The 15,606-nt window shown below is 35.3% G+C and overlaps 1 protein-coding gene across 3 annotated transcripts in view; it reads left to right on the top strand.

Annotated features, from left to right (window-relative positions):
- The window catches only part of FBXL20 (F-box and leucine rich repeat protein 20), a 72,598-nt gene that overhangs the window by 23,619 nt on the left and 33,373 nt on the right, over positions 1–15,606 (top strand). For all 3 annotated transcript variants that reach the window (XM_016164633.2, XM_016164635.2, XM_016164634.2), the window contains exon 2: positions 11,577–11,638. In XM_016164633.2, coding sequence (XP_016020119.1) covers positions 11,577–11,638 — 62 coding nt within the window. The remainder of the gene's footprint in view (positions 1–11,576; positions 11,639–15,606) is intronic.

Raw genomic sequence — 15,606 nt, 5'->3', positions numbered from 1 at the left:
CTAGACCCCTCTCTGCCTCTTTCTTACTTCCAGTACTCTTCCTCTTCACTCTTAGCAATTGGGCTGCTACCATCAGCCTCATAGAAATAAGGAAATTTTTCTTTGGAGGAACTGAATTTGAGAAGTTCAGGACCTAGGACCCTAAGCCCAGAGGATGATGAGGGTAAGATGCTCACTGAATATTGGAATCACCCAGTCTCCTTCTCTCACCTACTTCTAGAATTCCATCAGCCAGGGAACAGATTAGAAAATCGTCTTCTAGTGAGAGAATGGCCCCAGAGAAAAGATAGCTGAATTTTAAAATTCTGCTTATGTATCAAGAGGCTCATGCCTATCAGTGTTGATTTTTAAAAACATGTATAAACATGTTTTTGTCCATTTTTTTATGGCTGATGGCAGACAAACTTATAAAGTCATTCATGACCTGTTCCATAAAACATACTACAAAACCTTTCAATTAGTAAAATTGGGGGTTGAGGGGAGGGCCTAACTAAAGACTTGGCCAACATTATTTTTCAAAACTATATGATAGTCATTGATCTTTAAAAAAAAAACTCCGGATTAATTTACACCAAATCTGAAGGCTATAATCCCATCATTTAAAAATGGAATGCATGTAGATTTATGAAAAATCTCATTGTCTTGATGTTTTTGATTTTGGATCACCACTGGTTTGGGGAAATAGGATCAAGCATACTGCTGAAAAACAGAGTTATCAAACCTGTGTTCTAGGTTAAGTTTTAATTTGTTTCTATACCCAGTAATGATGCTAGCCTGATTTTTCGTCAGTCTGCACTGATTCTAATTTTGAATATATTTAAGAAAACCTGTTTAACACATTCTCTGATCCTTGTTAATTACATTTATTTCCTCTGTTGTTTCCCTTTTCTGTTTCTTTATTTTTTTGTTATCAGCTTTATTGAGATAATAGCCATTGAGTAAGTTTAAGTTGTAAAATGTGATGATTTTGATATATGTGTATTTTACAAAATGATTACCACAATAAGGTTAGTGGACACATTCATCACCTCACACTGTTAATGTTTGTGTGTGTGTGTGTGTGTGTGTGTGTGTGTGTTAGAGCATTTAAGATCTACTCTCAAGTATACAATAGTCACTATGCTTTTAAAATATGCTGTACTTTAGAGCATATTTACTGCAGAACTTACCCATCTTGTAACTGAAAGTTGTTTGTACCCTTTGATTATCTTCTCATTTCCCCCACTTCCTAGACCCTGTCCTTAGTTCAGAGCCATAAAGATGAAATGGCATCTTGTTATTCATAGTATGACCCTTTCAACCACACCTGAGCTTATGTTAATAAGATGACTTTTGGAAAGCCCTTAGGTAACCTAAGGATGCAGTTTGGTTGCCAGGGCAACCAACTGTGACTAGAGGGTTGGAACTTTCAGTCCTGTTCCCCATACTCCCCACCCCCTTACCTCTGGGAAAGACAAGACTGGAGGTTGAATGGTCACCAATGGCCAATGATTTAATCAGTCCTACCTATGTAATGGAGCCTCCATAAAAACCCACAAAGACAAGGTTTAGGAGATATTTTGTGTTAGTGGCGTCCAAATGCCAGGAGGGTGGCACATCCCAGTTCTTATGAGGACAGAAGCTCTTGTGCTCACAGCCCTTCTGGACCTCACCCTATGTACCTCTTCATCTGGCTGTTCTCTATTTATAATAAACTGACTAATGTAAATTAATATTTGAGTTTTGTGAGCTGCTTTAGCTAATTGACCCTGAGGAGTGGGTCATGGGAATTGCCAATTTATAGCCAGTTGGTCAGAAGCACAGGTAACAACCTGTGCTTATAGTTGGGATCTGAACTGGGGGCAGTCTTATGGGACTGAACCCGTAACCTGTGGGATCTGACACTATCTCCTGGTAGTTGGTGTCAGAATTGAGTTCAATTGGTAGCACACCCAGATGGTGTTTGCTGAGGACTGGAGAATTGCTTGATAGTGTTGGAAAGCACTCATTGGAATACCATTGTGATCAGGGAGGGTACTTGATATAATTTCTTTTTGAGATTCGTTTTGTTGCCTAACATATTCAGTCCTGGAGAATATATATTCTGCTATTATTAGCACATGGAATGTTCCATATATATCTATTAGGTACATTTGATCTCTAGTGTTGTTCAAACCTTTTGATTCCTTATTGAGTTTCTGTTAGGAATGTCTATCCATTGTTGGGAGTAGGGTATGAAAATCCCATGCTGTTAGTATGTTGCTGTTTATTTCTGCTTTTGGCTCTGTTAGTATTTGCTTTATGGATTTGGATGCTCCCATGTTGGGTGCATAAATATTTACGATTGGTATGTCTTCTTTATCATTATATAATGACCTTCTTGGTCTCTTAGTTTGTTTCTCTTGAGTTTTTAGTGGTACCAAACTCAATGTCATGTAGTTCAAACTCTTTCTCAGTGGAAGTATCTACTCTGACAATCCTGATACTAGGAAAGCTGGCTGACCAGTAATAGGGAGAGCTCACAGCTTTGCATATTTAAGCCAGATCTGTCTTAATACAGATTGTCTCTATTCTTCTAGGTTGGTTATCTGAAATAATATAGAACTCCATGATTCTAAAGGAGAACTGTTCAGACATTCATTAGCAAATGTAATGTTCTTTCATTCAAGATCGAATATTTATTTCTCTTTACCATTTTCCAGAGGCTTAGTTTTAGAACCTCTCAATATTCTGGGATCCATCTTCTACTTAATATTTAGTCAATTTCCTTTCTCAAATGTGATGTCAGAGTTGATGACAACCACTGAGAAAATACAGTAGGGTAGTTTTCTTCCTTATAGTTTTTCTTTTCTTTTAAAATGTTACAGCAGGCCAAATAACTGACTCATAATAAACTAAAACACCCTAAGTTGTTTTATGAAACCAAGTTGCCTGTTCTGTATTTATGTAACTGGTGATTGCTTAATCTGAATGAGATTTTAAAATTTATTCTTGTTTTGTTTCTTCTTGATACTATCTTTTCAAAATCACGTTGAATACTTATTCTGTTATCCAAGGTATTATTTTTCCTAATGACTTTTACGGTCTCCACATGTTTAGTAAATATACTTATGATTTTATCCAAGACATCTAAAACTAGTACATGAGAATTGTGGTTAAAGATGGGAATTTGACTCTGTGTTTCTATTTCCTTTCCTTTTTAAAGAGCAGTGAAATTATAATAAATGAATAAAAAGAGTCATGAAACCACAGGGACAAAAACGAGTGGAAGAAGAAACACCTTAAATGAGAAATTTCAACTATTTTTTAGAAGATAAAAAATGGGTAGATGAGTGTTAAGTGATTTAGCCAAGTGGAGGAAGGTATACCCTGGATTGGATGCAGGGACAAGTTTACCCAGCAGAACCTCCCCAAAGACTTAATACTTGGTAGCAGAAAGTCTCCGAAAAGACAAGGGTGAGGCTTTAGATTAAAAGTCAGTAATGGTTGAAAGTCTTATATGAAGTGGTTGAATCCTGTGCTCACTATTTCCCTGTGTAGGAAACGGATTTTTTTTTTCCTCCAAGAAAGTAGAAGCTGAGGGTTCTGTATCCATGAGCAGTACATGCATAAAGATTATAGGGGTATGGAGCCAAGGAATTAAATGAAAATCTGCACACAGATTGTTGGGTCTTTGAAATCATAATTAGCTTTCATTTAGCTTCTTAATACCATGAATAGGAATGGATAACCCGATAGTTGAAGAAAGCCTCCAAAATGAGAGACCAAACAAACAAATAAAAAGAGGCAAGGCAGAGATCAAAGGAAAAGAACTAGGGATGGGGTGGAGGGGAAGAAGGGTTTTTAACCTCTAAGAAATGCAATGTTGCATCTTCAAAAAAACTAGATGCTATTTTGAAAATCTTTCAACAAATAAGAAATCTCTTGGAAATAAAAAATATGATAATCTCCCCCCAAAATTAGTGAAAATATTGAAAGTGAAGTTGAAGCAATTTCCTAGCAATCAAAACAAAAAGATTAAGTGAGGGAAATAGGAGAAAAATAATGCTATGTTTTCTAGGATTTGACATTTTGAGCGATCGGAAATTACTATATTTGTAAATGGAAATACCACTACTAAAAACAGAATGCTATAAATAAAATGTCATTTCTTTCCAAAGACTATTGATATACTAGAGCAATGCGAAAATGATAATAAAAGCAAGTTATTTCATGGCAAACTTTTGGGGTAAGTTTAAGACTGTGATCCACGAGTTATCTCGGGGTAATGCTGCAGCTGTAAACATTGCTGGTGAGTATTCTTGGGGAAAATGGAAAATAGGGTAAAAATCAAAGGTAGATCAGGAGGTCCAATATTTGACTAATAGGAATAAAAAATGAGAGGACAGAGAAAACATAAATTATAACCTCCAGATTTCCAAATTGAATCATAGATTTGCAAATTAAAAGAGATGAAAGAATAGTAAAGACACAGACCAAGGGGCTCAGTCATGAAATTACGGTAAACTGGGATACAGAGACATCAGAATGGCATTATATATCAGAACAGTAATATAGGAAGATACTAAGCCATGTCTTCAGATGTTTTCAATGGGAAGGATATCCAACCTATAATTTTATTTCCAGCCAAATTATCAGTCAAATGTGAGTCTAGAATAAAGGTATTTTTAGACATGCAAGTGACTCCAGAATTTCCGTTCTCATGAACCTTTTTTAAAATCAAGGAGAAGAAATCAGTTTTAAGAAGCAGAATTTAGTCAAAAAGGGGATAAGGGAGAGCCCAAGATGACAGCTGTGTAGCCAGTCTAGAGGAACTCCTAACAGAGTGATGCAGAAGAAGGGTTCTAAGAGTGTACGACTCCAGGAAAATACAGTATCTGATGTGTTTGAGCATTTGGGAAATATTGATAGACCTGTGACAGATGTTGGAGCATTTGAGGAAAAGTTAAAAATATATAGAAAGTAGGAAAAAATAAGGTCGTTAATTTGTAGGGCAGAATACATGGTCCTATTCTACATGGCTCCACACTAAGTAGTATCTGTCAAATCCTATATTCACACTGACTCTTGATTTAAACAAATATTGCGATAAAGTTTCGCAGTGTGTGGAGGGTGGGAGGTAGAGGTTGAAGCTAAACACATAATTCCATGGCAGGATGTCAGTAAATAATATCTAAATATGATAAATCAAGCATGTTCAGAAAAAGGCAAATAATCAGAAGAAGCCCCTGCAAGATTCAATAGAGTGTAGGAACAGGGAGGACCCTACTGTTTTTCCTAAGTTATTTTGTCATGGTTGACTTTTTATACAAAAAAATCAGTTGTTATAGGGCATCACTAATTAACTCTAATTAACACCAGCTAACTACTTAGCTATATCATGCACACTTTATTTAACTAGCTTGTTTATTTTAGTACCATTGTCTCATTCATATCATGGTCTAAGTCTAATAGATTTTCATGGTCTATTAACTTGGTATCACTTTTCCTTAATGACTTTCTTGCAGTTTTTCTTCTCTTCCACTTTATGTTCTAATTTAACATATTGTTTCTTTTGGTTCCTTTTAAATCTAAGATATATTTTCTGGCATGTGGTTGGAATATCTAGGGTACCATATACTTTATTTGTTCCTTGTATTATCTAAAACAGGGGAAGGCTTTTTCTGCAAATAAGTACTATTGCTCCATAGAAATACTATTGCTTTAGAACTGTTTCCATAGCAGTAAGATGATTTAGAATGTGTGTTTGTTAGTGAACTGCAAAATTACTATCTGACATATGTCTTGGAAAATTCCACAGATTCTGCCAGTTTTCAGTTTTTGGCACATTAACTAGAATTTGTACATGAGGAAATCAAACCCTACTTTCCCTTCATTAACCAATCCCTATGGTATTTTGGAATAAGAGATTCATTTTAAATGCTTGCTACTCCTACATCAAATTCCATTATTGACTTGCAGGATCTACCTCTTAGTTCTTTTGTGTGTTTATAGATGGAGTAAGACTGGAGAGTGGAAGAGAAGAGAGAAGGACATGTAATGATATTGCTACTTTGAATTTTCAGTTCTTTCACTTCATAACTTCAAAAGAAATTTTCAGTAGAACGTGGAAGATTTTGTCAGTGCAGGAATGTCCAGACCTATAGAAAATTGTATAAGTTTGAACCAAACTGAGGACATGCCTTGGAAGCACGGCCTCAAAATGCTCTAAGGAATTTCACTTTTGCAGTTCTTTTATGCGGAGTCCATTGGTAGTAGATTAAGGGGGTGGAAAAAGCAAGGTAGGGAAATCCCTATGAATGGATAAAGAGTAAAATGGAGAGACATACTTCTTTTACATTGGCAGGTACAACAGCATTGTTAGCAGTTAACATTTACAGTGAATAGGGATGGTATACAAGCAACAAGGTCTTGTGTTCCCTTGAAGGTGGTTATGCCTCCCCAAGGGTCTGAAAAAGAAGATTATTCTGGCATTTCACAGGTGTGTTAACCTGGTTGCACAAAAACAATGGACAAGGCTTGCTTAAGGCAAAGGTAAACCTTTTACTAAAGAAGGTTTAGGCTTGGGTTGTGACTACCCACCACGACCTGCTCAGTTAGGGTTTATGATCAGGTGCACTCTTTGAGGTTACTTTCCGTAACTGAGCTTGTCAGAGTTATTACATAGCCCCTCTTTCGTTCACAATTTCCGATACTGACCAGCACCCAAAATGACTTCCAGTCATATCCAGTGATTCATCAAAGTTCATGAAGTGCTCAGGGCCCTAGAATGTTGCTGGGTATAGTTAAAAATTAGTAAGTGAAAGAGATACTCAACAAAGAACAGAATAAAAGTGTATACTTATTTTAGACTGAGAGCAATGAATTGGTAGTGGATATAGATTTTGGTTAAGAAGTCACGATAAAAGAAAGCTTGAAATATTGGGTCAAATATTAGAAGGTCTCCAAAGCAGACAGTTTGATCTAATAAGTAATGTTTCTGTTTTCTAAATGTATCCCTTCCTTGGTGTTTTTATCTGGAGATTTCTTTCCTACTACAAATTTAGTCATGAGATGGTAACACACTGGCAGTAGTTTTCTTACAAAAAGCAGTTACAGTTTTACTAGGGACAAGATGTTGGGTGAAGGAATTATAGACTGACTTGTTTTATATTTATTTAGCCATACAAAAATGTTTTTCCTCTTAGATTCTGGCAAGAAAACCAATCAGAAAAACATCTGGTGTTGGCTGAGTGAGGGAATGGCAGACGCAGTAAAAATTACTTATAGGAAAAAGTAGTTTAAAAAAAATCTTTTGCAGCTTCAATTCTAGATTTCTTTATGAAAATTCATCTTTAATCTCTCTTTAAAATTTTCCTCCCATTGAAAGATTTGACCTATGTTAAGCTACCTTTATATGTCTTAAGTTTTATTCAAATCTATGAAATTTAGATCATGAATCATAAATTTTTTAAATATAGAGACTTTTTGTAGCTTTTGCTGTTAACAGTCTATCTAAAACTTAGTGGCTTAAAACAGTTATTTAGTATATCGTTTCTGCTGGTCACTGGAAAAGATCACTCATGAGGCTGTAGTTATCTAGTGGCTTGACTGGGGCTTGAGTGTTTCAGATGGTCTTATTTATAGTCTGAGACCTTGGTATTACTGTCAGCTGTTACTTTTTTCCCACATGGCCCCATCATTCGGAAGTTTAGCCAAGGCTTTCTTATATGGTGGCAGGAGTGTTTCAAGAGGATAAAGCTTCAGTATCTCTTAAGACTTAGCCTTGGATCATACAGTGTTACTTTCTTCATTGTCTGTTGGTGTTGGTTAAATGAAGTCACCATGTTAACTGAGATGCAAAGAATAGGAAAAGAGTTTATCTTTTGAAGGGAGGCACAGTAAAATCTCATTGCAGAAAGGCATTGCCTCAAGGAGATAAGGTTCATCTGGAGCCATTGTTCTAAGGTTCTACTGTAGTCTTCCCTCTGGCTCCAGTGATTTACATTTTTATCATATTCAAAATATCCCCTCCCAAGAACTCCAAAGGCAAATCCAAAGCAAGTAAAAGTGAAGACCTGTAGCTTGTTACCTGCATCAGATTCTGAGATGGATGAGGGAGGGTCGTCTTGATTCAGAGACCAATAACCAAAGAAAGTTATCTGTGCCACACACCAACAAATATCATTGTCACAGGGATAGAATAATGGCAATAGATGTTTACCCTAAAAGGGGAGGGTAACGGGAGGTACACACCAATTGTTGGTCCATATTAATTATGAAATCTAGCTGGGCACAGGTTGTCAGGGTCACCTACTCCAGGAGCAGGAAATGTCCCTTAATTGGAGCTCAGTTCTGCTTCCTGGGAATGGTTCCCCTATTCATTGTTCTTGTAATTCTTGGTACCACATTCTGGGCTTTTAATGCTGCTTTCTGAGAGGTCTCTTCTTTTACATAAGAAATGTCTTATGAAGCTGTGTTGTAGCTGCCAGCCCCCATAGACACGAAGACCACCAGAAATCAGTGAGTTATAGGAAACACACTCTTTATTCAGTCAGCTAGGTCTGTCAGGGGTACGCAGACCCCCAATTAAGCAGCCCCGAAATGTAGAAGTACAGCCCTAAACCCCATTCTTCATTCTGTCTGAACACAAAAGTCTGTTTTTCTTCCATTTACTAACTGTCAACCCACAGGTTGGTTGTGCAAGCGAGGGTACAGAAGCAGAAAGCTTATTGTTAGAATGTTACGTTCTTATGGGTGATAGCCTATGTTCCCAAGGGCGATAGCCAAGCAATAATTTTCCAGCCAGCATGGTAGCTTTCTCAGTATATTCCTTCCTGTAGAAAGTTGGGAGCCTGGAGGCCACTTTTCATTTTGAATAGTATAGTCTCTGTCCCTTTTAATCCTGCTGTTACAACTTCCTTTAAAATTTCTGGGATTTTCTATAATTTTATTTGGGTGTTCGATGTCCCCAAAAGCTACATCACTATAACTCATTTTAAGACAGACCTTTCTCTACTTTAGTTATGACAGGCTACTGTGGCATAATTCCCTTAATTTTCTTAGAGGCCTTTTTATGTAGTTGATAGAGTTAATGAGGCATGGCTTTTAAAATATCTGAGGTCTTAAAAGGACCTTCCAGCTGTACCCTTGAACTGATATTTAGTTATCTTTTTATAGTTTTTTCTTATATAGTTCTCTCTTCAGTGTATTTCTTACCACACGTTATCATGTGCAGCGAAAGGAAGCCAGTTACCACTTTCAAAGCAGCTAATATAAACATGTTCAAAGACTACAGAAAATCAGGTTTAAATAATTAAAGGAAAGTATGACAATGACTCATTAAATAGAGAATGTCAATAAAGAGGCAGAAATTATAAAAAAGAACCAAATGGAAATTCTGGAATTGAAAAATAGAATAACTGAAAAAGTCACTACAGAGACTCAGTATCAAATTGGAAATCATACAGAGAGAATTTGTGAGCTTGAAGATGGAGTAATAGAAATTATCCAGTGTACAAGATAAAGAGCTTAGCAGTTCGAATATAAAAATGATTTTTTTACTTTTTGTGGATTTGAGTTGAACATAGCGATACTATTTTGTACTTACAAGCTTCTTTTTTTTTCTCCTGTTACCAAAGATCTCAAGCTTAAGATATATGTTCTGTGCTATCTAACTCAGAAAAGTCTGCCAGATCTCAATTTTTGATAGTTTAGCTACCTTTGCAAGACATTATTTATATCATTATCCATCCTTGATTGTTGATGCATTCTTTCCTATAAGTGTACCTAGCAAGTAACAACTATAATGGTCATTTGAGAACTTAAGTTTGTTTAGGAAAAAATGTGATGGCTTCATTTTGAAAGACTATCTTATAGAAGAGGAATATTATTTTTTTAATACTTTCCACCAATTGGTAGATATTATAGGGAAGCAGATTATTCTTTGGTGTCATAATTTCCTAAAACATGTAATTGTTAGGGCACAGCACTACTTCTATTATAAAATAGTCTTGTTTGCTGCACTGAAACTTGACAGTTGAATCACCAAGTTTTTTTGCTTCTTTAAAAATCCTTTTCTCTAGTTTCTGTTTTACATTTCTACTAACCCCTGTAGTCTTACAGAGACACGCATCATCTTTTACTTGAACTGCAATTTCAGCATATTCTTAAGCATATCTTCTTGCTCCAGTCCAGACTTTGCTTTCTTTAGGTTTCTCTTCTCTACGGGAATTTTTTCAGATTTCTAGCTTGGTAAACAAGTTTCCTTCATGACCTAACTCTGGCATCCACTTAACAGTTCACTCATTAGATTTATTGAGTTTCTACCATGTATCAGGCCCTATATTCAATCCTAGTAATATAATGACAAACATGAGAGGCCTGTTCCCTGCCCTCATAGGGCTTTCCATTTAGCTGAAAGGTAAATGGAAATATAATAAATACAATTATTTATTATAATGATTCTTTAGATGTCTGAGATTGCAAGGCAAGTACATTCGGTCCACTACATCTCTATACCTTCATGTTCCCCTCCATTACTCATGTACTTTGAATCATGAAATGCCAGGACCTTCTGTATGACTTCATGCCTTTATATGTCTTATCTCCCCATTGTTTCCTAGTTAATGTCTGGCCTTCCTTTTAAGACCCAGTTTAGATAGTACCTTTGGGCAGAGTTAATTGTTTCATCTTTTGCTTTCACATACCTTTTTTTTTTCTTTCTAATAATTAGTAAAGTATTTACTTATTTGTGTGTTTGTCATTGTAAAGCAAGAGCTCCTAAAGTACAAAGGTGGCATCTTTTTTTCTTTGTATCTCATTGCCTAGAAGAGTGCCTGATGTTGACAAGGTCTTCAGTAAATGTTTATTGCATGAAATCAAGAGGCATCTCTGTACTACTTAATAGTAGGGACTGAACATATTTCTCTCAGCATCAATGACATGTGTATTTGCCATTTTTACTGTGCTTTTTATTGGATGTAGGTTTTTTTTTTTTTTTTTTTTTTTTTTTAATGTAGCTTACTAGAGAAGCTTACAGTCACGATATCCTTTGTGGAAGAAAATGGTGGCTCCATTTAATTTTAATTAATTTATTAAATGATCATATCAAGAATGCATATGGTGGTTACGAAGCATTATTGGTTTTCTGCATGATATATAAAACTTGGAAGAGAATGTCCCTATTCCAGGTTTCTGAGAACCTCCTTGAACAAGTAAACGTGAGTTAGATTTGGGGAAGCACTTTGCCATAATGGCATTTTTAAATGGTCACTGTAATGGTGTGATTTTAAGCAGGTAAATCTTTGTAATTCACTTTCCTTATATATGCAAAGTGAAGATTAGGGCTCAGTGCATAAATACATGAAAAACATGTCAAAAGAGTTATGTGGCACATAGTATTATCCTTCTGACTGCTATTTATTTTCTCTAAAGATAGGAAACAAATTAAATGTCTCAAAATATTTTTCAGCCTAAAGAGTCTCTGAAAATATGACTTTAGCTTATAATACCCACTGTATTTATTCACTTCTCTCCTAAGACTATTACTCTAAACTGTTGAGTTGAACGTAATAAAATTTTAAGTAATACTTAACACACTGATTTTGTTTTTGCAGATGTTCTCAAATAGTGATGAAGCTGTAATTAATAAAAAACTTCCCAAAGAACTCTTATTACGGTAAGCCTGAATGCTAATTTTATGTTTGTGTGTGTGTGTGTGTGTGTGTGTGTATCATATTTGTCTATTCAAAATTTTGTAGACTTATTACTAATTTTCATATATAGGATCTGGATTATCTGAATTTATAAATTTATTAATTCTTGTTAAACAATCTTCATATTTTCTAGATAGGAATCAAGCTGTTGAATGTTTTCCTTGGTAAAAATTTTCTCTTGCCCAATTTGTACCTATATATGATTTGTTTACTCATTTTCCCTTTGCCCTATTCCTGTATGTAATATGAAAGAGGTAGTATATTTTATTATAGTTATGATTTTTTTGAAGAGTGATTCGAATCCATCACTTCCCCTGCTTATATTTCCAACAAAATATTATGAATAACGAAGTGCTGTATAGAAGAGTTACAAACCTTTATTTTAAAGATAAAAAAGCAAAAGTTATTTGAAACTCTTTTTCTATATTACACATATGATTTTACTGTTCTTCTATTTCATGTGTAGAAACTGCATTCAAGATCACCCATAACATAAAAGATACAGTTCCCAATTTACATACATCTGACTTAGGAATCACCGAGGAAGTAACAGGCATCAGAGGAGTTATTTTCAGTGTCCATTATTTGGGCACTTAATCACACCAGTCTCTGTTCTCTTGTGTGGCATATCATGACTCAGAAAGAAAGTTACATTCTCTTTTGTAAATGTTAAGAGGTTAACAAGTAATTGTGCTCAGAGGCATCTGCTTCTTGCTCTTAGCTGCTGCTGTCGTCTAGCCCATAACCAGCCCATTCTCTATTGAGGGTGGAAAATAATCTCTGCCCTAGTGGTAAAGAAGAATATTCCTGGCATTCCTAAGTATTCGTATGTCTCAGTCCTCCACTATATTGCAAGATCCTTGTAAGCAGGGACTATATCCTCTAAATCTTTATATAGTACCTTACACATTGGAGATACAAGAAAAAAACATAACTGAAATCAGCTTGGAATGGATTTTCCCATGGAAGTAATGCACATGTACATGTTGGTTGAGTATAGTTGAAATAATAGCAATACACCTTAGACTACTAAGAGATATTAATGAATGTGTCCTGGATGTATTGAGTAATATCTTGAGTATCCCTCAAATTTTAGTGAAATTTTAGCCATCTTACAGGGAAACATTTTAAAAAATAGGTTATATTCTTCACTGTTGTTATAAACTGAGTGTAGTAAGACATACTTTAGTGTTTTTTTAATAATGCCATTATTTTGAATTTTAAGCATTATTTCGAACTAATGTAGTTTTACTTTAAGACTCACTGAGATTTAGGGAAATTATGGCTCTTTGGTACCTGGTCATGCCATATTATGGTTTATGTTTTTCTGTTTTTGCCACGAAATCCAAATTCCTTACTATGGCTTAGAAGATCCCTCATGATCTGACAGCAGAATAACATGATCCAGTTTATATTTTTAAAGGATTAGTCTCTGTACTGTGTGCCAACCAGATTGGGGGATAGGAGTAGAGAGCAATAAGGCTATTAAAGAAATCCAGGCAAGAGATGAGGGTAAAAGAAAACATTTTCTGTATTTCTTTAGACCACAACATTGCCTACCTCTGCCCTTTCTAGCTTTAGTTATTGTTTCTTTTTTTTTTCTTTTTTGAAATGTAATCGACATATAACAAATTAGTTTCAAGTATATAGCATACCGATTTAATATTTGTGTATATTGAAGTGATCACAACAAATCTATCCATCACCATATAGATAAAAAAAAATTTTTCTTGTGATGAGAACTTTTAAGATTACTCTTTCAGCAACTTTCAAATATATAATACAGCAGTGTTAACTGTAGTCACCATGTCATACATTACATCCCCATGACTTATTTATTTTATAACTGGAAGTTTGTTCCTTTTGATCTCATTCACCCATTTTGCCCATTCCCACCCTCTACCACTGGCAACCACCAGTCTGTTCTCTGTATCTATGAATTTGTTTTTTTGTTTTGTTTGTTGTTTTTTAGGTTCCACATATTGGTAAGGTCATATAGTATTTGTCTTTGTCCGACTTATCTCACATAGCATAATGCCCTCAAAGTCCATCCATATTGTCAGAAAAGGCAATCTTTTTATGGCTAAATAATATTTCATTATAGTACATTGTACTTCTTCTTGTTTGTTTGTTTTTTTTTCATCTATCCATTGATGAATACTTAGGTAACTTCCATGTCTTGACTATTATAAATAATGCTGCAGTGATCATGGGGATGCAAGTTAGTGATCAAGTTAGTATTTTTGTTTCCTTCAGATACACACCCAGAAGTAGAATTGCTGGATAATATGGTAGTTCTATTTTTAATTTTTTTAAGGAGCCTTCATACTGTTTTCCATTGTGGCTGCACAAATTTATATTCCCACCAACAGTGCACAAGGGATCTCTTTTCTGTACATCCTCACCAACACTTGTTGTTTCTTGTCTTTTTGATAATAACCATTCTAACAGGTGTGAGGTGGTATTTCATTAAGTTTTGATTTAGACTTTATTTCCGATGTCACTCTAGTAGCTGTCGATGAGCCATAAGGTCTGTAGTTGCCAGACAGATAGTATTGGGTGGATATTGGATGAAGAGGAATTCTTTTATCAACCAGATTTTGCTACCACAAACAGCTTCTAAATCTGGCTTTTTGTCTTACCATCACATGAGGCTTTGGGTTGGCTATGGCTCTCTTATAGGCAGTGGGTCAATTTTGGGTTTTTTGCACTTAGCTTCTTATTCCTGGAAGACTAAAAGAGCTGTCTCTGAGGCTAAGGGCAGGCGCACAGGAGACCAAGTCAGATTACCTAAGCGATTTTAAAGCTCCTGTTCAGATATGGCATATATCACGTTCACTTAAATTTCATTACCTAAAGCAAATACCATGTCCAAGCCTGACATCGATGGAGCGGGAATTATATGGGACAGCACATGTGAATATATGTGAACAGTACTACAATTTACCATATATACATACACCCAGATACAAATCTGCTCTCAGTTCTGCCTGTCCTCCTCACTCTTTGGCATTGGTTACAGTGAAGAGTTATATAACTCTATGCTAGCACTACCTTTACCACTTAGCTTAGCACACTATCATGTAAGGGTTTGCGAGTGGGAAGAAAAGTTAGGAATATCTGGCTCTTTTTCTAGGTTGTGGAAAAGAGTAGCCATGAGTTGAGAGGTTGGAAAAGGTGGAGATTGAAGAAGGATAATATGTGCCTGACTTCTCAAGTTGGAATACTAGAGGTATTTTCTCCACAGCAACATTTTTATAGATGAGAATTTGGTTCTCATTTATATGTATTACGTTGGAACTGACCCTTGTGTACATTATAGCCTAAATTGACTGCTGTCTAAGCTAAGCAAGGAACCTAACTACCATATATATGATTTCAGTGAGGAAATGAGCTTGAGTCCCAAACAGCTGATTCTGAACTTACCAGTGGAAACAAATCCCTTCCTAAATTGGGAGACAGAATAAAATCAATATCCCGGAAAAGACGGAAATGATTTGACACCGTAAAACATACTACTTATGAATACATTTAAGTATATAAAACATAGATTTTATTTAAACCATCCAGGACAAATAGAAAAGAGGCTTTCCTGATAACTTTAACATTACACTAAACAGAGAATAATAGATGAGTATAAATAATAATAAATTCAGGGAGAAGGTAGGTAGATGGGGTAAAAGGGGTCAAATATGTGGTGACAGAAAGAAATGTAACTGGGAGGGGAACGGAACACACAATACAATATGTATGTGCCTTACTATTAAATTGTATACCCTGAAACACTGGATTTACTAACCAATGTCACCAAAAAAAGAATTTTTTTTATTTTTTAGAAAAAAAATTTTTTAATAAATAAATCCAGTCTGGGGTATTATGTAAATTTATAATTTGTAAATAATTGTGAATTTATTGAATGTGCAATTTTCTT

Source organism: Rousettus aegyptiacus, unplaced genomic scaffold (genome assembly GCF_014176215.1).
Source record: "Rousettus aegyptiacus isolate mRouAeg1 unplaced genomic scaffold, mRouAeg1.p scaffold_m13_p_6, whole genome shotgun sequence".
NCBI lineage: Eukaryota > Metazoa > Chordata > Mammalia > Chiroptera > Pteropodidae > Rousettus > Rousettus aegyptiacus.
The sequence above is the reverse complement of the archived record's forward strand: the minus strand, read 5'-3'. Positions and strand labels throughout refer to the sequence as shown.